We start from the raw sequence: 24,742 nt of genomic DNA, 5'->3' as shown, positions 1-24,742 counted from the left end.
TATCCAATAGAGCCATAAAAGTACCACAAGTGGCCAGAGAAGAATTATCTTGGTGCAGGGGCGGTGTAGGGTCAACATAATGAGCCCAATCCTGCACCTCACCTTGAATACCTTAATGTAGGGGGCATGCCAAGTAACGGCCAGGAGGGGAAGTCTTTGTAACACGTGCCATTGGCAATATTCTGGGCTCTGACACAGTCCTTAGGCAACCTGGGTAAGCTGTCGTAAATTAGAATAGCCACCAAGCCACCATTTACACTGGGTGGCACAGCACAGGCCCACAATCCAGTAAAGCAGAAGTGGCTTAAAGCCACTTTTACCCCTCCTCCTGCTGGGCTGCACATTCTGTGCTGCTCCTCCTTGGGAGGCTTGAACATAAGGGCAGACCAGGGTTTTAAAGTCCAAACAGCTGGTTGCATTCCCAGATCAGTGTACTTCTGCTAAAGCCAAGAGCAAAACTCCAGTCAGCTTGGCCAGGGGCAGGAGCAGGCCCTTGTCAAATGCATTTATAGACTGACAGTTACCAACCACAGGAGCTGCAAAGAGCTCCAGAGCTCAGGGCTCCTCCCTGGTATTTCTGATGCTAACAGCAGTTTCGGAAGACTCTCTACTCCTGACATTGCTTGGGCGATTGAGGCTCAATCCTGAGAGATGCCCAGCAACCTCCACTTTCATTGAAGTCAATGGGAATGGAGCTGTGCTCACTGCCTTGCAAAAGCCGACCTTACACAAAGTCATTACCTATAGCATGGGAATTCAGGTTCTGGCAGGTGGAGAAAACCTTTTCACTTACGGATTTATTTGTCATCCACATGTGCATGTTGATGACCCTGGGGACATCAATGGGGGTGCACATCGGGGCTGAACATGGGCAGGCAACACTCAGAGATGATGGAGAGGTGTCTCCTTTTTAAATGGAGTCTGAAATTCAAAGCAGCTTGTAATTACACTTACAATTCTGTTTAGCAAGACATCAGCAGAATATTTAGGGGGATTTGTGGAGCAGGTTGACTCCATTCTTACAGGAGCAGCTTCTGGGGTACCTACCGGTCCCTCTGTAGCAGACAGAGTGGAATTCACTGTATGCCACTGTCAGACAGACACTAACATTGCTTAAGAACTGGACAAGTTGTAGCTTTCCAAATAAAACAAAAAAAAACCCAAATCTTGTTGCAAACAGAGTTAGAGTTCCTGTCTCTACACCCAGATGGTTATCTTTGATTTCATAAATTCTGTAAGAGCTAGAAATTCAGGCACCAATTGAAAAGCTGATTTCCCCCATGTTAGCTCCAGGGTTGGACCCATGCATGCCTGGGCTCGAAAAATTATTTTCAAGTCACCTTTCGAATGCAGGAGCACACCCTCAGTTACCGTATTGCCCCTTTTCTCTTGGAAGCCACCTGTTTAGGTTTTTCCTAATGGTGGAATTCTGATAATCCTAACATTTTTGACAGCACGCCTGATGCCAAAGTCCAAGTAGGGCATGTGGGACCAAATCCTGCCCCAAATTTATTCCCCATAAGACTCCACTGACCTCAAATTGGGGTGCACACTGGGGCTGAACATGGACAGGCAATACTCTCAGAGGAAAAACCATTCAGAGCTTTTTAGCTCACTTTGATTTGGGCTTCTCACTAAATCAGGTGAAGTCTCTCCCCTGTATGCAGTGGGAGCAACGAAGAAAGGAAATCCCTCCTCCACCGTCAGAAACCACAAAGCATCTGGGGCAGAGTTCTCCACAAGACTCACAAAATTTAATCCCTGAGTACAATACATTTAAAATAAAAACCCAACCTCAGGCATCACCATCCTAGCAACAGAGGCCAAGGACCAAGTGAGCTTTTAGCACAGTCTCTCCAACTGCTGCTGGGAGTTGGAGGAGGGCTCCATTTAATGAGACCAAGGAGTTCGGCATGAGATTGAAAAATGTTCAGATTAATTTCTTTCACTTAAAAGAAAAGGGAGGGAATCTGAGGCTACAGCAGTGGAACTTGGATGTCGAACAGCTCAAGAAGAAACTCTACAGAACACAGAGACAGTGGCATTTAACACTGAAACCCTTGCAGTCCTGAATGCTCTCCTGGGAGCGGCCTGGTACCTCCACCGACAGTGATCCTAGAAAGTCAGAGAGAAAAATCTAAGGTGCCTTTCCCAAGAGACATGAGAACATAGACCGTTCCTACAACATGAGCAAATACATCCCCAAGGCTCATGTTCTCCACCGTTCCCAGCAGGAACATCCTTTGGTTTAGTGCACATGGTTCTCTCTCCTGGAGGGGACATCCCTTCTAGCTGACTAAGGTGCAGTTCAGTTCCGTAGGTTCCTGCCTGCCCGTTGCTACCAGTCCCTCCGGCCCATCAGCGATACTGGGCTCACTGGAGCATTGCCTGTGGCTGAAGCTGGACTGCAGGAGGAGGCATTTGTCACTGTTGTCTGGCTCTTCTATCACGATCCCGGTGTGCATCATGGAGGCCATGGCCAGGAGCTGGATATCCGAGTGAGCATTGGCAACAGTGTGGCGACGGATGCTGCCACATTTCTCTAAGTAAGCCTCGCCCTCCTGCTCCGTCAGTGGCGTCAGGGCCGTCTCGCTGGGCTGCCGAGCCGTCATGCTATGGGAAGAGTAACTCAGCAGGTTTGCCTTGGGACGAGATCTGGAATACCGTCTCTCTGGAAAATAAAAAAGAAGCAGGAGAGATCAGCAGGGCATAGATAAATCCAATAGCATCCCGCTGAATTGGAGAGCTTGCCTTAGGGTATCCTGAAAGTGCATGCAGCAGAGGCAATGCCACCTGCTGGGAAAGTGGGACAAAAACTGACAGGAAGTTTGCAACTCAAGACACTTCTTCAGTGTCTGAATCTGACTCTCCTCTTACTTATAACAGTGGGAATCAGGTGAAGCTGCACTGAAGCCAATGAGTTAACTTGGGATAAATACGAGTGGTAAACAGGCTCTCTGGGGGAGATTGTCAAGACACAAATGGCACCTGGGGCCCCACGTCCACTGAAAGTCAATGGGAGTTGGGTGCCTAACTTCCCTCGTCAACTGTCTCCAAAGAAAGCCCAGAGAGGATTTGGGGAGCCATTCTTTTGGCCTAACAAACGTATTGCAAGAAAATGCTTTGCCATCAGCTAAAGTCAATATGAAACACACTACACTAGTGCAGTCCACTCTTTGGGGCAGGGCACAGGTTGTTTTGTCACAGCTGTACACACCTGTGGTGCCAGCACTATCCTTGTGCACTATACAGATTACATGTGCAACAAGCATGTCACTTGCTGCTGCAATGTGGCCACTTCTGGGGTGGGACACAAAGTGTCATAGAATTTGAAGCCAGAAGGGATGACTAGATCATCTAGTCTGACCTCCTGTGTTTCCCAGGCCACCACCAACACCCACACATTAAACCCAACAACTGAAACGAGGCCAACGTTAAGGTGAACATATTTCCCAAAGGGAAAATAGTCCACCATGAGGGGCTGGCCCGAGCTAGTCACCCAAGTGCCCCGACCCCACCTGAGCCTCCTCCCACCCTCATTTGGGGCTGGCCAGAGCCACTTACCCAAGCCAAGCCCCTCTCCCCTCACAGGGGGCAGGCAAAACTTGGGTGAGCAGCGATGCACACACTGGATAGGGTTAGCATACTTTCCAAAGGTTGGGGCTGGTGTCGCTGCTCACCTGAGCCCTGTCTGCCCTCCACCAGGCATCGCAACATGTCCCCTCCTCACCATGTTTCTCCACTCCTAAGTTCCCCCTAAACTGCATGGCCGTGCAGCTGCCTATGAAGCGCCACACAGGCACTCTGGGCTGCGCCAAGGGAGAGATGCCTTCCCAGAAGCCCTGGACCTGCCATGGTGCCCCTCCCTTAGCCCCAACCAAGCCCAGCGTGGAACCTGCCATGGTTGGTGGACACGTGCCCCTTCCCCGGCCCCGACCCAGCCTGGCCCAGAGCTGCTGCAGCCGATGGACAGGAACTCCTCCCCCGGCCCCGACCCAATGCAGCCTGGACCTGACACAGTGGGGAGAGGTGCCTCTCCCTTCCCACAGCCCAGGTGCTGCAGGGAGAGAGAGCTGGGGGAGGAGCCCTCTCTCCCCATCGTTGCCCAGCTGCTCATCCCCAGCTCCACTCCAGAGCCTGCACCCCCAACCAGAGCCCTCACTCCTTTGAACCCCAACCCTCTGCCCCAGCCCTGAGCTGCTCATCCCTGACCCCACCCCAGAGCCTGCACCCTAGTGGGAGCTCTCATCCCCCTGCATCCCAACCCTCTGTCCTTGCCCTGAGCCCCTTATCCCTGGCCCCACCCCAGAGCCTGCACCCCATTCAGAGCCCTCATCCCCATCCACTCCAACCTTCTGCCCCAGCCCTGAGCCGCCTTCCACACTCCGAACCCAACAGCCTCACCCCACCACATGAATTTTGTTAGGAGTACCAGGCATCGTGGAGCTGCCACCAATCATGATCACAGCTTTTTCTTTTTTTTTCCCCCTCCGGCCGCTTGGGGAGGCAAAAACCCTGAAGCCAGCGCTGTATCCAAGGAAACTAGACTGTTATGCACCACAGGCAAAGAATAGGAGGAACTGAGGTGGAGCAGTGCCCACGGCCCCCACAATTGCAGGTAAATGGTTAAATGAGAGATACCCAGATAATCCTAGCAAGTGACCCACACCCACACACTGTAGTGGAAGATGGACTGCTCCTCCCCCAAGGTCACTCCCAATCTGACCTGGGGGGAAATTCCTCCCTGACCCCACATATGGTGATCAGTAAAACCCTAAGCATGTGAGCAAGAACCAGCGAGCCAAGCAACTGAGACAGAGACTGTTTGGTGCCACCTCAGAGTCCTGGCCCACCCTGCCTTGTGTCCCATCTCCAGCCAAGGCCAACAGTTTAGAGCAGGAAGTGAAGAACTCAGTGTTCAGTTAGAACTGCTGGGGGAAATTTAGTATGCAGAATGGAATGACCAGAACAGCCAGGACTTGGGGCCTACCACCTTCTCTGCAAAACATCCAAGAAGGCTGAAAAGAGTTCCTTAATTTTAAACTCAACATCTAAGATGTGACCTCCTGCACCACAGTGCATCCCACCAGCGTTCTGAGGCACTGATTCAATACTGACTTTGGTATTTTTAGGAGGAGATGGAGTTTTAACTCCTGTGTCCCAGCTAATTGCCATTCAGGTAATTCCAGTCTTCATAACTAAATTCCCCCAGCAGTTCTAACTGAACACAACATTCTTTCTCATTTCCTGCTCTAAACCAGGGGTCTCAAACATGCAGCCCGCGGGCTGCATGCAGCCCGCAAAGTTATTTTCTGCGGCCCGTGAGCTCCTCACGCCCCCCCGCCATCCCCCAGCGTTTACCTAGAGCGGCTCTGGCCCGGCACACACCAGGGGCAGGGCAGGCTCCCTGCCTGCCTGCCCTGTCCCGCACTGCTCCGGGAAGTGAAAGAACATGGGAAAGAGAGGTGCAGGAGTGTGTGTTGATGTTGCTTCAAGCACCACCCCCAGCAGCTCCCACTGGCCGTGGTTCCCTGTTCCCAGCCAATGGGAGATGCTGGGCCCCTCCTGCACCCCAACCCACTGTCCTGAGCCCCCTGCTGCACCCTGACCCCCTGCCCTGAGCCCCCTGCTGCACCCCAACCCCCTTCCCTGAGCTTCCTGCCGCACCCTGTACCTGACTCCCTGCCCTGAACCCCCTGCTGCACCCCGCACCCCTCCTGCACCCCAGTCCCCTTCCCTGAGCCACCTGCCACACCCTGCCCCCCTGCCACACCCCACACCCATCCTGCACCCCAACCCACTGCCACACCCCTCATCCCTCCTGCACCCCACACCCCAACTCTCTGCCCTGAGCCCCTGCCACACCCCACCTGCACCCCCTGGGGGCAGGGAGGGGGCAGAGTTGGGGTGGGGATTTCAGGGAAGGGGTTGGAATGGGGGCAGGGAAGGGGTGGGAAGAGGCTGGGCAGGGGCGGGGCCTCATGGAAGGGGTGGAATGGGGGCAGGGCCGCGGGCAGTGGTGGGGAGGTGTCAGTAATGCGGCCCTCGGGCCAACGTACTAGTCCTCATGTGGCCCTCGTGGTCATTTGAGTTTGAGACCCCCTGCTCTTAACCATTGTGCAGAGTTGCTATTCATTGTTAAATAGATGCTGTGCGCTAAATAGATGGCTGTTTTCCAATAGCAGATAAAGTGGATCCCTGTATCTCTCCTACCTATGATCTAAGACAGTGTCAAGAAACAATTAATTCTTAGGCAGCACTTCTGAGATCCTATAAAATGTGTCCAGCCAAAAAGTGAAAAGCATGAGACACAGAATAACAAACTGCCAAGCACTAGTCGTTGAAGGTTATGAAACATTTTTGGAAGCTTGCATCAGTAAGAAAGGCACGAAACAAACTCTGTATTGTGACAGGGAGGGATGAGGGACCAGCCAAAACTCCACCACTGGCAGCAGCCAGGCTATGACAAAACTTCACCCTGATGCTGCCAATAATACACTCATTCAAAAAGGTTCATTTCAGGCTTAAGAGAATGGTGGAATCAGTTTTAGGCATGTTACAGGCACAGTAAATGCATTATTTCCGACCCAGCTACAACTAGCCCCACTGCGAGCTGGACTGGGTATATGGGAGAGTTGTAGGGGGTGTCCACATTAGCCCTTTTCTCCTAAAATGTCTCACTATTGCCCATATGCGCACCTCCAATGATAGTAACAATGGGCAACACTATTGTAGACTGGCCAACAGCATTTTAACCACTGGGTCATACGCACCAACTCCATGGGTGCTCCATAACTGGAGCACCCACGGGAAAAAAATAGTGGGTACTCAGCACCCTCTAGCCACAGTTGTTCAGCAGCGATTGCTGATCAGATGTTCAGGTGGCTGCGAGCGGAGCTTGGGGAAGGATGGAGAGCAGGGAGCAGTGGCTGGACTGGGCCTTGGGGGAAGGCTTGGAGTGGGGCAGGAAGAAGCAGGCTGAGGGCGGGGTCTTGGAAGAGGGAAGAGGCGGAGCAAGGGTGAAGCTTCAGGGGGAGGTGGAGCGGGGTGGGCAGGACCTCAGGGGAGGGTGCAGAGCAGCGGTGGATACCCTCAGGGAAAAAGAAAACTCAGTGACTATGGGTCATCTAAGCGTGCTAGTGTGCTGCTGGCTGTGAGTGGCTGGTTTACCCTAGTGCTCCCAAAGGGAGGAGTGGTCACTGAGTGACATTTTAATTTGTAGGAAAATTAGTCTAGCATAGACAAGACCTAAATTACACAGTGGCAGTCACTGCCTCTCCATCCTTCCTGGTGAAACATAGGACTGGAAGGGACCTCCCTGATCATAGAGTCCAGTCCCCTGCTATCGCAGGTAACTACGTCATATCAGCCTGTTCATAAATGTATCAAGTCCCATCATAAAACTAGTTAGGTTGTTTGCCCCCAATACCCCTACCGAGAGGCTGTTCCAGGACTTCACTCCTCCGATGGTTAGAAACCTAATTTCCAGCCTAAGTTTGCTCATGGCCATTCATTCTTGTGCCAACATTGTCCTTAACCTTAAATAGATTTTCTCCCTCTCTGGTGTTTACCCCCTAGTGTATTTATAGAGAGCAATCATATGATAGCTTCTGCTTTTCTGACTGAAGTAAACAAACCTAAAGGTTGACACAGTGAGAGACAGAAGCCAGGGCAACAGTTACTTAGCTCAGTAACTTCAGTCCCGCTAGACTTTAACCCTCTCAGGCTTGACAAACCCCAAGGGCCAGGAGGCAAAGTGGCTCAATTGCTTTATTTTGGGGGAGGGGGGGCGTTTTCATCTCAATCCCCAGGGTTTACTGCATTAGTACTTAGTCTCCAGGAGATCAAAATGAACTAAGCTATGGAAAATGCTGCCCACTTCCCTGATTGTTTTGTTGCAGGTTCTACCTCAGAAGATGGAATTTTGGTTCTTTTCTCTGTTTCTAAACACTCCATTTTTAAAAACGGTTATATCTTTCATCATAGCAGGGCAGATTTGAGGCTACCCAAACCCAAGACCGTTCACCTGGCAAATTCACAGCCAGAACAAACAGGGGACTCAACACAAGGAGAAAAATCACAAGCAAATAGGCCTCTTGCATTCACTTCAAAAATTACTTCTCTAGGAATAAAGGTCCATTGGGTTTTGAGTGTGTAAATGTTCGTTCTGTTGAAAGAGGCAAGTCTGACAACCCTGTGGATTAAAGTCCTTCCAGAGCAAGTACAGCAGTGCAAGCCTCCCCACAAACCATGCTCCCACTATGCCTGAGACCAACCCCAGGTCTCAAAAGAAAGCGCATTTGCCTTTCTCTCCTTGGCCTTTCTGTTGGCGATTTCTGTGATGTGGGCAGCCAGCCAGTCCCCACCCACATCCGCTCTCACATGCTAAATAGAGTCAAGCCTGGTCAGAATTTGGATGGGGAGATTAAATAAAGAGTTGCAACAAGTGGTGATAGTGATTCAATGGGTGGTGCTCTTAACCCCAAATCAGTGCCCAGGCATGGCTATAGGGTGCTTTGCTGCTGTCCTTTGTGTGAGGATCAAAGCCAAGGTGGTAGTCAGCCTTCCCAAGACATCTTTTGCAAGAACATAGGTAGCCAAATTTTAGTAACTTATTGCCAGTGACTGATCTCCTTCTCCTGTGGTTTCAGCTGGAGAAGTTAAATCCTAACTCTCTCTGCTAAAAATTGTTCTGTACAGCTGCTGATGCAGACAGACTGTTGCATTCCACGCCACAGAATGCTGCATTTCACTGATTTCTTCCTGCAGTCTAAAATGCTTTGGGATGAAAAGTGCTGCTCAAGTTGGTATTATGAGCCAGTTGGAGTCCAATAGTACATAATGGGAAGCATATGACAACAGACTTGATAACCAAGCATAGTGGACTTTAATAGAAAGGGACAGCTTCAAAAATTACAGGGATAAGATCTCCTGTGCTGCTGGAATTTGCTAGGACTGAGGCTGTTTAAATTGTAGGTCAGGGGTCAGCAATCTTTCAGAAGTGGTGTGCCGAGTCTTCATTTATTCACTCTAATTTAAGGTTTCCCTTGCCGGTAATACCTTTTAACATTTTTAGAAGATCTCTTTCTATAAGTCTATAATATATAACTAAACTATTGTTGTATGTAAAGTAAATAATGTTTTAAAAATGTTTAAGAAGCTTCACTTAAAATTAAATTAAAATGCAGAGCCCTCCGGACTGGTGGCCAGGACCCGGGCAGTGTGAGTGCCACTGAAAATCAGCTCGCGTGCCGCCTTCGGCATGTGTGCCATAGGTTGCCTACCCCTGCTGTAGGTTATTTATTGCAGTTAGCTGGGGTAAGGAGAGAGCTGAATGGCAGCATTCTACTGGGCCAGCATATGAGCCCACTTTTCCAAATTAGATTTTGCAGTGGCTTTACATGTCTCTCATTTGTTTAGAACTCTGGATTCCATACCTTCAATTATACCTTCCAGCTGCCAGCTTGGAATGAAAGCAACAAAGGCAACTAGAAAACCTCTGTGAAGCTGGCAAGTAAGGCCCGAGGAGATCTCTCCAACCCAAATGCAACAGAGCAGATAGTTACACCAACTGGAGCCAGATGAAGGGGCAAGAGCCCATTCAGAAGAAATATAGAGGCAATGAAGACCTTAGCTGAGCTTAAGGGAAGAAAGATGGTCCAGTAGTTAGGGTCCTAGCCTAGGACTTGGAAGACCCAGGTTCAGTTCCATGTGATCTTGGGCCAGTCAGTTAGACCCAGGTCTGCAAAGGTATTTAGGCTCCTAATTTTCACTGAGAGATGATCATTGATTTCAATGGATGTTAGGAGCCTAAAGCCTCTCAGGACAGATCTTGAAAGGTTACTTTGGCATTGCAACCCCTAATGGCTATCTGGCCTGCTGCTTTGTGGAATCCTCAGCAGGCACTTAGCCCAACTCTTCCCCCTGTATTTACTGCACCTAAGTCCTGCTAGAGAAAGGGCTCCTCAGAAGCCAGCAAACTGAATAGGGAGCCAAATAAACTCATACAGCAGGGAAATCCTGGGGAGAAGGCAGAGTTTAGATAACTAAGTGTTTGTCCTGATGTGCCAGGTCAAAAGAGAGGGGCCTCTCTCTGTGCAGGATCCTCAGCTGTGAACTATCTCCTGGGAGGAGGCACCCAAGGCAGCTTAGAACCTGAGCAGCTGAAACCCTCTCTCTCCTGCTCATGCTTGATACCTCATGTGACACTCACAGTGCACCCCCTGTATTCATTATTAGTATATCATTGTGATATTGCATATAAAGCATGCCTTGTAAAGTATCATGGGAAAGGTTTTGATCTGCTAAAACCCACTGTTCCAGCTAAATATGTATATCATCAGTGCATATGAACTTGAGACTGTTTTGTATGGTTGTCACTAAAATATGCAGTGGGTTTGGGAAGAACCCAGATTCTAGCTCCCCAAAGACAATAACCAGGGGCATAACCAACACCCAGGCAGATGTCAAACAACTATCAACAGCCATTGTCCAGCAAGGGAGCTAGAATGCAATGACACACTTGCACAAGACACACCAGGGGAATGGCTTAACCTTGCCTGGTGAATCAGCAATACGTACCAGACATGCCTGGACTTATGCTCTCCAAGCACATGGACTAAGGGTATAAAATAGAACAGCGTGGCCCCAGGCTTTGCCTTTCCTCCTCCTCCCCACATCCATGCTGCAAGCAACAAGGACACTCAGAAGACTGAAGCCTCCAACAGAGGAGACTGGCCCAGGTTTCAAGGGTGAAACCTAGGTATTATGAACTGTAACATCCAGTGGAGTGAGAAAACTGCTTGATCTAAATACTGCTTAGTGTCTTACAGGTTTAAAATTTAGATTGTGCGCATATTTTGTTTTCTTTGGTAACTAATTCTGACTTTTTGCCTCTCACTTATAAATCACTTTAATTCTACCTTTTGTAGCCAATAAACTTGTTTTACTATTTATCTTTACCAGTGAGTTTTCCTGAAGTGTGTGGTAAATCTGCTCAGGTTTACAAAGACTGGTGTATATCTACTTTCCATTGATGAAGTGGTGAACTAATTAATAAACTTGCATTGCTCATTGTGAGCAGTGCACAATGGTATATTCCTGAGGTACAAGGCTGGAAGCTAGGGGGATTTGGCTGGCGCCTTTCTCTGTGTGATTAATGAGCAGCTCTGGGAACATTCATGCAAGCTAGCTGGACGAGGGGCTCCACATGCGGTTGTGCTGAGTGATAACAGTGCCTGGAGGGGCTTGCTGCTTGTCACTAGCAATGCATTGTGAGAGACAGACCAAGGTGGAGACTTAAAAGGGGCCACAATCCCAGGCTGCACCCTGGGGCTCCCAGCACACTTCTCTTACATTTACCTTAGGTCTCCCTGTGCCCCTAGCTGTCTTTTCTGACAGTATCATGCTTCAGCCCATCTACCAGGAATCAGGTCTGTGCTCAGATCAGGCCTCTCTGGTGAGACAGGTATTCTCCTGCCTAGTTTGAGAATCCTGCTTTGGGGCATCCGGGGCTCTGAGCAGCTTGTTAGCTGTGGCGTGGAACTGGGGCATAAGCAGCTTTGGGAGTGCCAACTGACAGAAATGTAGGCACCTACAGGGTCAGGCAGTAGGGTTAAGGTGGAAGTTTTGAAAATGTCAGTGGCATCTAAAGGAGGATCTAGGCCTCAGTTCCCTGTCTGTGAAATAGGGGATAACAGCTCTTCTCTACCACACAGGGGTGTTGTGAGATAAATAAATATATTAAAGATTGTGGTGGGCTTAGATACTAATGTAAAGGGGAAAACATATATACTCCAGAAGGGATCACACCATAACACGTAGTGGAAAGGAACTGACTCTGCACTACTATGAAAGAAGCTAGAATAGTTCTTTGCCCCGTCTGTACCTGGAAATGGGGAGCCTCAGATTACAGCTATCAGAAGAAGAGAGATCAATGGATTCACCTGGGCAGATGATGTGTGGTGAGGTGCTAAAAATAGACAATGGTAGGGAGTTTAGTGGCCCTCAGTTGAACCAAGGCTCATCTCCTCTTGGCCAGACTGAGCAATTAGCATGGCTGGCACCAGAATTTGTTAAACCTGATTAGACCAAGAGTCTAGCAAGTCTAATGTTGCCACCAACAGTGGCAAATGTGCTTCAGCCCATTTTGCTTTGTTCTCTCCTAAGCCTCGCGCATTGCTCACTATGCAGCATGCCATCGCATCAAATCCATAACAACCAACCAATCCCAGTTGGAATGTACCTAGACAGTTGTGTATGGCTGTCATGCTGAGGAGTAGGAAAGAAGAAAATTCCTTCCTGGCCCCTCGAAGAGAGTACCAGAAGGTGCTCTGGAGTGCGAAGCAGAGTTCTGACACATGCAACACCAGAAACCTCAATCTATTCCTTTCTGATCTTCAAAACTTTCCTGCAGGGCAGGACTCCGGAGAAAAAGGTGTTCTAGTTTTCCATTTCCAAAACTCGGTCACCCTAGCTTAGAGTCAAGGGCTGAAAGTCAGGATGAGTTTGGGCTCAATCCCAGTGCAGCCAACTCACTGTGCAGAAGGTGAAGGGAGCGCTGGCTGTAGGTATGGTCAGCATTACTCATGGGTTTATAGGCCACGATTCAAACCAGAAACAAGGCCTTATCTCACATCCTTCCAGAAGCCACACAAGATTCTGCTCTGAGGAAATTCTCATGAATAGCTGAGCTGGGATTTTAGTTCACATTTGATTTGTTAGGAGTGAAATAGGAACTTGAATGGGAGGTTTTTGGAGGGAATCTTTGGATACATACCCAAATGAGCACTGACATTCCTACCAAACAGCCTCTGCATGTTGGGTCAGTCACGCAGTTCCACCTGGGGGAGGGCTTGTCATCTTCCCCATTTATAATGCAAACACTTGTTTCCTGGGGCAGCTGTGGTTAAGTTATACGGGACAGAACTACAAACAGGAAGGAGGTAAGGCAAGAGCAGCGAAAAAGAACTTGAAAGAATAGGGGAGGCTAATCTCTAACACAGTGTCACATTGCCAAGATCCAACCTCATTCACAGTGACAGGCTGCTTGCATGACAGGACAGAAGTAAAATGAGTTCTCAAGGGCTGAATCCAGCCTCCCTATGCTCAGGCTCTCAGATCCTGCCTTCCCTGCCAGTGCCACATTTTATCTTCATAAATTGCTGCTTTTGGTGTTACTCCTACTAATATCCCCAGTTTCCATCACCCCCTTTCATTTTGGTTCCAGCTGCATTCTCTGCCCATTTTAAAATCAAGTTTAATGTGAATTGAAGGTAGGCAGATTGACAACCCTGGAGGCTGAAGTCTCTCCTTTACCTAAGCAAGGGCCTGGCCAGTGCAAACTTCCTTATCTCAAAAAAACCAAACCAAACCAAACCAAACCAACCCAAGTTTTATTCCCTAATCCTGACCTGAAGGATCCAGCTCTAGGGAGGAGAGGTTAATTCAGGCTCAACAGCCCTTTTATTTTCAGTCCTTGGCTTCTGTTGAGAATGCAAATATACCCAGAGTCCAACTAATCATTCTGCAGAGGCTACTACAGTGCTATGCAATCACATGGACTCCTCTGGATTTCACAGCTGTTATGCTGCACATTGAGATCCCAGATTGCTACCTCTTGGCTCTTTCAGAACCAGAGAGAGGGGAGCCTGCAGACTAGGGAGAGGGTTTTGCAAAATGTGTGTGTGCTTTTGAAATGCCAAGATTATCTGGGGAAGAGTTCTGCTTTGCTGTCAAGACTGTGTAACGCAAACACAAGTTTTCCCTCCTTTTTCCCTGCCAGTTCAGAAAAGGAAGGGGCTGGAGCAAAAGACCATCTGGGGAAAAAACACACACATATGAACAGCAACTAAATCAAAGTAAACCCAATGATTTTAAGTGCACAAACTTTACAAGGCCAGATTAGATTTAACTGGTTTTTATGACACTAGCTCCTTCTTTATTTGGCAGGAAACAAGATGGCTAAAAACTTTCACAGGGGTCAGGTGGCTACACTTCAAACTATTCCAGCAGAATGCAAATCCCCTTAAGCGACCAGACACATAGACCATCGGGTCAACACTCAGTTGCCCTGTGTGGGGTAAGGGTTAATCATCTAGGACAAGCAGTCTGTGCAGTGATCGGGTTTGCATGTGGAAGTGCAGGTGGCCTAATCACTTCTAGCTTTATGAAGGGATGTAACAATGATGGCAACTTAGCACTTCTATAGCATATATTGAATATTTGCTAATTTGTCCAACATCCCCATTTTACTGAGCGAGGGAGGAACAAAAGGCCCACAGAAATAACTCACCTGAAGGTCACACAGTGAGTCTTTGATAGAGACAGGATGGAGGCCAAGTCCCAGTCAGGTTCCATAGCCACAAGGCTATCTTTTCTCCCCTGCGCTAGAGACTGAGGGGGAGGGGCTATGTGTCTCCAGCTATCATACTGAGATTCCTGTGACAGTTATGGAAATTTCCTGCAATATCCTTAAATGGTCTTACTCTATTAAATGTACGTATTATCATGGGCCAGGGTTGTGTGTAACTTCTCATACAGATATAACAGATGTGACAGACATAAGACCTGGGAGTTCAAAGCACTACACTGAAAATGTGTCAGACAAGTATGGACTTTTGGAACAATAAATGTTAAGTAGATTTCCTGGGGAAGTCCTAAGGAGAAGTTAATGCAAATTCCCCAACTCCACTTATGCAAATAGCCAGCCTTTTGAAGCTATACCATGAGGAAAGGGTCATTGTCTCCGGATTACTTGTTACAGAAGGCCAGGATCAAAGGCCGGAGCTGCATAAAGAAATGGCTGATGTGCCCAGCCTTTGCTCTGGTTTTGGATCTAAGAGGTATATGAACTTGTAACCATAGGGAAAACCCAGCTGTGAGTTTGAACCTACCCAACCCTGAGGTTGGAGTTAGGGATGACCTCTGGTTAGCTAGCATGCATGTAGGAATTTTTATTGTTTTTATAGGTTTTCTCTGTAGTGCTTTCACCTTAAGAATAAATGTGCTTGCCTAGAGGAGCTGTGTGGTAACATAACTGAGGGCAACACACCAATCTTAGCCCTCAGGGACAAGCAAAGCACAGATGCTGGGATTTTCAGACAATATGGCTTACTGCAGATATCACAGTGTAATATAAGGAGCAGAGTTGCGTACTCTCCAACCAAAAGAGATGATGGCCGGGAGCTGGAAGCCTAAATTGGGTGCTGCTGAGGAACCACAGAGTGGGAATATAGGTGTAGTTACCCTGAAACTGTGACCCCTTTCTAAAATGAGGCCTATCATCTATGAAATGCTACAAACTGAACGGGGGATGCTTTTTTATACCATCCCTTTGGTTGCAGAATCAGATTGTGATCTTTCACTCCAGGTAGTTCTGCCTTCTCCCAAAAGCCAGGATCCAAAGCTGGACTTCTGGAGCACGGTAACCCATTGGAGAGATTCCTTTTGTAGAGGAACATCCTGGAGTCGCAGCATACCCTCACTCAGAGTGTAGTGCTCCAGATAGCCACCTAAGTAGTCTAGACCTAAACCACCTCTTTTTATTCACAATCTTTGGAGTAGCTTTTCTTGCCCAGAAACCCCAGGCAGTGAACACCAAAAGACAGTAGAAAATCTCTGTAAGAGAAACTTAACCATTGAGAACCAACACCTGGAAACTCATTGCCTTAGCAATCTGGCAGATGTATCAGCTACTTCAAAAACTGAGGGGGAGAGGAGAACACCGGCAACTGAAAGTGGTTGTGGAATGAGGGGATCAGATAGAAGAGGGAGGAGGTGAGTGTTGAAGGAGGAGGGACCAGATCTCGTGCTGGCTGAGGGGGTGAGCAATCTAAAAGCCAAGATGCTGGAAATAAGCAGAGTGCAGTGACAGCTTTTAATCATTCCACCCACAGGGGCACCTGAGAGTGGGGAGTGTTGTGGGGTTTCATTACAGCTCACTGTGGCATGAGAAAAGATTAAAGCCTTTCACATGTGCATAAATTACATCCAAGCTGTATTGATTGAAATCCACTTGGGGACATTTTAACCTTTGATTCTCTCTCTCTCACGGAGCTGTGCATCTGTCAGTTCCCATCTCTGTCTGGCACAGCTGCCCATTTCCTTACATTAACCTGTGGAGGTGCCTTAATAAGAGGACTTAGAACAGCTTCAGTGTGGCATATCTTACCGAGTGCACAGGTGCCGCCAGGGAAGCTGTGATCCTCACACAAGCCCAGGTATGGAGAGACCACCTGTTTGACCAGCTTTTCCAGCAGTATGTAGCCCTTGCTGGGACCTGTAGGTTCATGGACACCCTGCAATTCAAGCATCAAAGCAAATGTGTCATCACACAACTACACAGCTTCCAGTCACATATTCTGGGAGCCAGAATGCCTGGGGTCTACTTCCAGTTCTAAAGGAGTAGAAACATGGGGATATTTATGGCAGAATTATACCACTGAAGTTATACCAGTATAACTCCACATGTAAACATCTTATTCTGGAACAAGAATTTTATGACACTTTATGACACTTAGCAACATAAGCTAAACCAGAAAAAGGCACTCTTCATGTGTGGACACACATATTCTGCAAGAAGAATCCCTTTTCTGGTTTAGCTTATGTTGCAAAGCATCATAAAGACCCCAGTCTTCCAGAATAAGAGTCTCAGTATAACTGTACTAATATAATTATACGGGTAAAGTTCTGCCAGTAAATTTCCCTATAAAGATAAGTCCCTACATTGACTTTGGCAAATCACTGCCCCTCCCTGAACAGGAACTGTGAGTCATCACCCCTCTCATCTCCTTCTTTTACCTGTAAAGCTAACCTGTCTAACCCAGGTGTTTGATGCTAGAAACTCATCATAGATTTCTATAGTTTTCTTGCAAAGACTAGCTAAGAATTTCTCCTTTTAGTGATAAATTCTTCACTCTGGCAATTGCCCCTCTACACTCGCAACCTTCTTTTCCTAAAATCTTTAAAAGAGAAATTCAACTTCACTCGGATGGCTCCTGTTAGCACCATTTGGGTTACAATAATTATGGCTGGAAAACTAAAAGTTCTTAGGTAAACACAAGCTTAGCCACTTTCCACACTGATTGTGCTTCAGAAACTTTAACTGCTCTTGGTTTCTCTCTCTCTCTCTTCCTTTTAAAGGAAAAAAAATAACCATGGAAACTGTATGAAAATAAAACCCAAAGGAGCCTACATAAAGGTCTGGAATCTGAATATTTTCCATGGTCTCCACATCAAGCTGTATAGGATGATACAACTGGTACACTTGGATGTGCAGCTCATATGTGGAAGATTCTGTTCCTGTTCCCTTGAGGTTTGGATGGGTAGACTGGTTCCCTTAGAACATTTGTGTTGCTTGAGAGGGGCCCTTGGAAGATCTATAGCCCATTGCCTGCTGCCAAGAGTACTCCTCCCATCAATGCTCTTCCCCTCACAGGCAAAGCTGGACCCCAGTTCAACCCCCTCCCTAGCTGAGAAAGCCTGTATTAGAAGTGAATGGCCAGCGCTCATCAGATTCCATTGTTTCTTGTGAGTGAGAGAGAGCACTTCCCTGTCAGTGTAAAGCTGTTGAACTAGAAGAACTTGTATATGGGGGTCACAACTATGAGAACTGTAATCAGAATTGAAAGGCATTTGGAAATGCTCTAAGATCCGTGTGTAAGTGAAGCAAGAGCACTGGGACTTCTCAGTCACCAAGGGAAAAGCCCCAAGACCCCAGAGTTTGGTTCATTTCCTTCCCACTGGGACAGCTTGACCCCTTTCCCCCCGTTTGCTCAGGAAACTCAAGCCACAATGCTTAATGTTCAGTTTAGTTCATTTTCACATCCAGCTTCCCCACATGAACACACACAACTCTTTCCCCAGCCTCATCATGCCAACTGGTTTTCCTCTTTCCAGGGGCAATATGAATTGGTAGCCGTGAGATGTGTATGCATGGGTGAGAGACAGACAGAAGGAGAAAAAAGAAAGGAAATTCCCTACCTGTAGAACCAGTAGCATCTGGACAATGGAAGCTGGGAGCTTTGTTTGGACTAAAGGAAGAATCTCATCCAACTTCACCTTTAATAAGACCAAGTCTCTGAAGCCGAGCAGGGCAATCTGGCGGATAGTCAATTCCTGACCCTGAAAAAATACAGTTTGGAAATGTGTGTGTGCATAATGCGCGCACACATACACGTGTGCACACACCCCCAAAGCCTGTCTTGCAAATTATTGTTGTGTGTGCTGATATGGTAGAGCACCCATCTGCTGCTCAGCCTCATGATTCCTTGACTGTTGAGCAGTCTATCTAGAGAGCACCTTTCCTGACCCATTTCCAATCTATGAGTGACAAACCCCTGAAGCCCATGACTGGTGACAGTCATGCAAAAAATAAGCCATGATCTCAGCAGAAAATGACACTTATTCATAAAACCCAAACCACTATTTTGGTTGTTATTAGGATTAGCAGTCTGAAACCCAGGACTGGTACAGCCACTGTTGTGTTGCTGGTCAGACTTCAGGCATATTGGCTATGCTGGGAGGGGATGAATTTGTATAGCATGCACCTGAACTACAACTGCTTCTAGTCTGTGTCAGACCCCATGCTGAACACCAACATTTAGCTTTGGAAATTGCAAATGAAAACATAATTTAATTAACCATTAGGTTTACTATTCACTTTGGGCCAGAGCCAAATCCTGTCCCATTCTTTCCACTGAAGGCAAGGGAAGCAACGGCTTTGGCTTTCCAATGTGACTAGGTTAAAAGAGAGTTTTGTTTTCATTTTCAACATTAATGATAGGGCACCTGTACAGGTTTAACAGATGAAGATATTGAAATATTTCACAGCATATTTAAACACAATTGCGCTCAGTCCACCATTCCAGCATCACAGTAACCCAGTGCTATGCCTAACACGCACAACACAGTCTACTATACCATTAAACCAGTGGTTCCCAAACTGGGGTTCGTGAACCCCTGGGGGTTCACAAAGTGTTACAGGGGGTTCTCAGGAAAAAATTCCCTAATTGCAGACAAAGCTGTCCCTAGCGACCCTGGGCAGCACAGGGCCAGCAGCCCGGAGCCCTGGACTTTCAAGAGCTAAGCAGATCAAAGCAAGCATATCTATCACACTGAGGAGATTAAAACTTCAAGACTCCTTATAAGCAATGGAAAGGGAGGTGGATATGTTTTGGTGTTTTTAAAATTAAATAGGCAGCTAGTGTTGTTTTTAAAATGATTATGAAGAACAAGTTTAAGCTACGTTTTAACATGCATTGTTTGCCTGGACTGCTCAAGACCTGAACACTTGTGTAGGAGGAACTCTGAGTTGGTTTCTTAAATATCTTCATGCTGTTTCACATCTGATACTCCTTGATGAAATATAGGAGCCTTGTCTTATAACAGGCTTATTCAAAGTGATGCAAGATACCAAAGTGAGATCTTGGAAGAGTGTTAGCATTTTCATAATGTAATAAAAATACTGTAATGATAAATTTTATATTTCCAAGATCACTGCTTTTATAATTTATACTCAGATAAATGAGAAAATCCCTGGAAATATTCATTTTTAGAAGGGGGTTCGCGAGACTTGACATTTTAGTGAAAGGGGTTCACAGGTTGTTAAAGTTTGGGAACCACTGCATTAAACCAACTGCCGCTAAGATTTCACTGCTCAAACTTTCTTCCTAACCCTCCCCAATGCTTTCCAGTGCGGAGTCTCTCCCCCTCTTTCTTGAAGGAATTAAACTCTGCCCCATATTCTGCTTCAGGATCCATAACACACACACAGTGAAGCAAATCTCTGACTGGAGGGAATCAATGCCAGTTAACCATAAATTTAAAATAGGGTTAATGTTGCAATTAACAGCTACATCAATATGCAAATAACTTAAGACCTATAGCCAAGACTGTCCTGGCCATTACATGAGTGTTTTGCCCTTCTAAGACATCACAACGCTTGTTTGAGAATGCCAGGTGTAAAAAGGAGCTGCACAAAGCTGAGAAATGTATCTCAGCAATAACATGACACTCTTTTTCCATTTATTCCTATTGTCCAATTTAATCCAACTAATTTACTATCTCAGTTAAAAACAACATCCCATAGAAAACAAAGATTTGATCCCATTTTTCTTCCCAAGCCCAGCAGAGCAGTCACTCAGTAACTCAGTGAGAGCAGTGTGACTTGTATAAACTGTTTGCATGTAGCTGGCAGTTTAGCGGACTGCATGGCTTATGGTCACACCTAGGTCAAAGGTTCAAACCTAGCTGAAGTTGTTAGTAACCAGAAGTCACTTTCATATGATGGAGGTTTGGTAACTTATCGTTGAAGGGCTCAGTTACATTCCAAGTGGACACTTGTCCCCATCACAAAAGCCATTACTATACCCTTAATGGCATTTGCAGTAAAAAAAGTCACAGGCTGAATGGGTCCGAAGACTGACAGGACCCTCTCACCCTAAGATATGATTCCTCCAGAACAGTGCCACATGTGTGGATCAATACAGTTCCTTTCTGCAAGGAGAGGAGGCTGTTCTTGTCATTAAGGCACTGGACTTCAGAGTCCAGTGATCTGGATTCAGTCCCCAGATCCACTACTCCCCTGTGTGATTGTGGCAAGTCACTTAGACACTCTGCGCCTCAGTTCTTCATCTGTAAAATGAGAATAGTGCTTCCCTAACTCAAAAGGGAGTGGCAAGGATATGTTTATGTGGTTCTCCAATGCTACTGGGATGTATGCCTTAGGAAAATGTAAAAATAAATAAAATACAAAGGATCTTGATCTCCTTCATATCATTTACTTTAAAATTCACAAGTTCTACAGCAACTTTTGTTCAGTTTCTCATTACTGAGACACCATATAGCAGCAAAGAGATTTTCCCTGGAGCCATTAGTGGAAAAGGGTGTCACCACTGAGCAACACGGTATCACTTTTTCTGTAACCAGGAGAGCTGTTAAAATACAAGGAGAGCAGAAGCAATTCCCAATAAAATGGAAAGAAAGATTCTTCTCCTCAAGGAATTTAGTACATTAAAAACCAGGTTTCGGCATCTCACCCTGCTAGATTAGGTCCCTCCATGTTTCCAGAGTATGTGCGCACATGAACATTCGTGCACACGCACGCAGCACAAAAAGAGTAAAAAGACTTCTCAGTTGCACAATTTCACCTGTATCCCACCCTCACACATACCTTCTAGCATCTGCAGCAAGTACAGACAGGAGAGAGTAAAAACAAATATATTGGACAGTTAGCAATCATCTTTAGATAAGTTCTCTTGGCCACTTTTAGGAAATGGCAACTTTAATCATTACGAAAGGGCAACCTTCAAATGTCAACTGCTGACTTTCAAGTGATAAAAGGAAAAATCAAATGTGTCTAGAGTCTGGTTCTCCAGGAGCAGAGACAGGCCAAAAGGGAAGGTCTAACATTTCTAAGAATTTCATTCTACACAGATGATGTATTTTTGGTGCCTTTTCAGAGCCCTCCCTCCACCGCCTCCCTCATGACTGGGGAGAACCTACAAACATGCTCATTTGTCAATAGCTCCTCAACAATTAGGATTGCTGGTGCTGGAAATCCTGACCAAAACTATTATTTATATTATTGTAGCGCCCAGGAGCCCCAAGTCGTGAGCCAGGACCCCACAGCGCTAAGCACTGTACAAAGAGAACAAAAAGACAGTCCTTGCCCCCCAAAGTTTACAGTCTAAGCAAATTAAAGAAGTAAAATATAGGTTTAAAATCAAAACGGCTTCAGGAATGCGACACTCGGCTGCTTAGCCTTGTAAACAGGACTTAGAGAGAAACCAGAGTGATGTCACTTTGCAGGTACTGTACATATATGGCCACTCATCACAAAAGCATCTGAGACCCCAGGGAGACATTTTCAAAGGCACAAATGACAATTAGGTGCCTAACTTCAGATTAAAGTCAATGGGAGTTAGAAATCTTTCATATGCGCCTTGACAAATTTCTCCCCTGGATTAGACTCAGGATTTGCCCCAGTGTCAACCAGACAGCGCTGCTGCCAGCACTATCCTCTAATGCAGACAGGGCAAAGCCACTACTTGCAGCGATGGAGCTATAGCTACCGCAGTGACTAAAGAACTAATGACAATAACTGGGACAAATCCTCAGTCTAGACAAGGCCCAAGTACAGTCCGGTTGTATCAGTGCTTAAGCACTGTTTAAACTCCGCCACAGACAGGCTCCTAACAGCCAGAGAGGACGGGACCAAACAGGATTCAAAACATTGCACTCTACCTTAGGTTACCTAGTTTATTACACTAGTTCCATTTACATAGTCCACTAGGACAAACTTCACTAGGAGCCCATGGTTTAAAGTTTATAAAACCTGTTTAGCCAGCAGAGATGGAGCCTTAATTGCTTTAGGGAGAGAAGGGAAGCACCAAGGGACCATTAAGCAGGTACTGTAGTTGCATTCCCTCCCCATCTCCCAGACTATATTTTTATCAGGTTTACCTGGACAGGGTAGAATATCGCCTGGAGCGTGGGAAGGGTCTCTGTGAAGAAGTGATCCCAGATTTCAGACAGGATATCAATGCGATCCTCACCTAAAAGCACAGGAATTTGGAGGGAGAAAAACCCTTTAGCAATTAGGACACTACAGTCAGGTTCAAATGTCCCAATGCTCTTTACCTTTCTAGGTGAGCATCACAACCCCGCCTCATTTAGGACCTCCTGCTCCAAAGCAGACAAGTCTTGGCAGCTTTAGCTGAGTTTTAGTCTGTATTTGTTCACAGCAAAGCAGTGGGGGGGGGGGGGCATAAATCTATGATCAGAAACTGTTGAGTCCCTCCCAGCTCTAAGAACACAGTTCCACGTGAAATGTAAAACAGCCCAATTAAAGTAAAAGGTGATGGTGCTCCTTAGGCAACAGGCTCTATCTCCACTGGCCAAGTATGTTGCAATTACAAAGCACCTAATAAATGTTAAGCTGATATTCCAGTATGGTCTCACTGACCAGCCCAGGAAGAGCCCAGAGGAGTCAGGGAGCCAGGGCTGTACAGATACCTCTTTAACCAGCTACATTAACTCTGAGATTCTCCCTGCCCCAAACATAGCTCTAGAAGTCACAGAACAAACCCACCTGTGGTAACAAGCTACAAAGCCAGAATGAAGAGAGTGCCTCTTCTACTAGAGAGATGTTTTAAATTTGGCAACTCACAAGGTTCAGCTGCTCCCATTGTATCCAGCCAGCCAGCCACAAAAGCCTCAACTGTCCGAAGTATAGATATTTAAAATAAATCCAGTCTGAAAGTCATGCAACCCGTAACTCACACGGCAAGGCCGTAACCTTCATCGCAAAATGATGCAGAAATGATCATACAATGGGGGTACATTTGGTCATTTAGATGGAATATTTTTAATTAACTCACAAATAAACTCAATTGTGTTTCTAAAAAGTTAGGCTGAGATTTTCAAGCTGCCTAGTGGATTTGGACATCCAGTTTCCCATCCCCTAGGCCAGTGGTTCTCAACCAGGGGTTTGGGTCCCACTGGGATGCTGTGAGCAGGTTTCAGGGGGTCTGCCAAGTAGGGCTGGCATTACACCTGCTGGGGCCTAGGGCAGAAAGTGAAAGCTCTACCACCTGGGGCTGAAGCCCGAGGCTTCAAGTCCTGCCACCTGAGGCTGAAGCCAAAGCCTGAGCAACTTAGCTTCGCAGAGCCCTCTGTGGCATGGGGCATCGGGAAATTGCCCTGCTTGCTACCCCCTTATGCTGGCCCCAAAACAATTGTTGTGGCACAGGTGGGCCATGGAGTTTTTATAGCATGCTGGGGGAGGGGAGTGGGGGGATGCACTCAGAAAGAAAAAGATTAAGAAACTCTGCCCTAGGCAGCTTTGAAATCTCAGTCTTAAATTTGAGTGTAGCAGTTGTATTAGTTCCTCACAGAGGGACTTATATTTAATTGTGTCTCACAAGAGCATTATTTACCTTTAATGAAATGTTTTCCAAATGCAGGAAAATTCCAAAGACTTTGTGTTTTCATGTTTACTACTGATTGTTTCCCCTAACATGACTGTAGCACACCTTACTTGTGGTACAAACCATCAGAAAGAGAATGTGCAACCATAGGGCCTGATTCTGCAAGCTTTACCTCCCAGGAGCAAAGGCCCCATTGACTTCAGCGGATTACAGGATCAGGTCCTATGTCTGCTTTTTAATCCCAACTGCAAGAATTCACCAAAAAAATCATCCTTCCAACCATCCATGGAGCCATGCTTTATTCACACTGTCTGTAATGACAGGGAAGAGAGAAGAAGGACCCTGCTAAGCACTGAGGATAGGATGGAGATTAAAGATAATCTAGGTATGGCCCAACCTAACTGAATACTTTGCTTCAGTTTTCAATAAGGGTAATGAGGAGCGTAGGGGCAGTGTCAGGGCGGCTAATGCGAACAAGAATATGAAAATAGAAATTACCACATCCGAGGTGGAAGCCATTTTCAAACAGCTTAATAGGACCAAATCGGGGGACCCAGATAATCTCCATCCAAGAATATAAAAGGAACTGCACATAAAACTGCAAACCCAATAGCAAGAGTTTTTAATGAATCTGTAAACATGGGGGTAGTATCCTATGCCTGGAGGATTGCAAACATAGTATCTTTATTTAAGAAAGGGAAAAAGGGTGATCTGGAAAACTATGGGCCCGTTATTTTTACCTCAATTGTATGCAAGGTCTTAGAACAAATTTTGAAAGAGTAGATAAGGACGTAGAGGTAAACAGTAATTGG

The 24,742-nt window shown here is 46.6% G+C and overlaps 2 protein-coding genes across 4 annotated transcripts in view; both read right to left on the bottom strand.

The window, feature by feature from the left end:
- Positions 1–24,742, bottom strand: part of TRIM44 (tripartite motif containing 44) — a 547,049-nt gene that overhangs the window by 12,472 nt on the left and 509,835 nt on the right. The window lies entirely within an intron of this gene.
- Positions 780–24,742, bottom strand: part of PRR5L (proline rich 5 like) — a 76,638-nt gene continuing 52,675 nt past the window's right edge. For 2 of the 3 annotated variants that reach the window (XM_032805092.2, XM_032805095.2), the window contains exons 6-9: positions 22,465–22,556; positions 17,983–18,123; positions 16,172–16,298; positions 780–2,671 (exon numbers count right to left, since the gene is read on the bottom strand). In XM_032805092.2, coding sequence (XP_032660983.1) covers positions 2,289–2,671; positions 16,172–16,298; positions 17,983–18,123; positions 22,465–22,556 — 743 coding nt within the window. In that variant the 3' untranslated portion in view covers positions 780–2,288. The remainder of the gene's footprint in view (positions 2,672–16,171; positions 16,299–17,982; positions 18,124–22,464; positions 22,557–24,742) is intronic. The other variant, XM_032805097.2, reaches the window with a different exon arrangement.

The sequence above is a fragment of the Chelonoidis abingdonii genome, chromosome 4 (assembly GCF_003597395.2).
Source record: "Chelonoidis abingdonii isolate Lonesome George chromosome 4, CheloAbing_2.0, whole genome shotgun sequence".
NCBI lineage: Eukaryota > Metazoa > Chordata > Testudines > Testudinidae > Chelonoidis > Chelonoidis abingdonii.
This window is presented reverse-complemented; position numbering and strand designations above follow the sequence as displayed.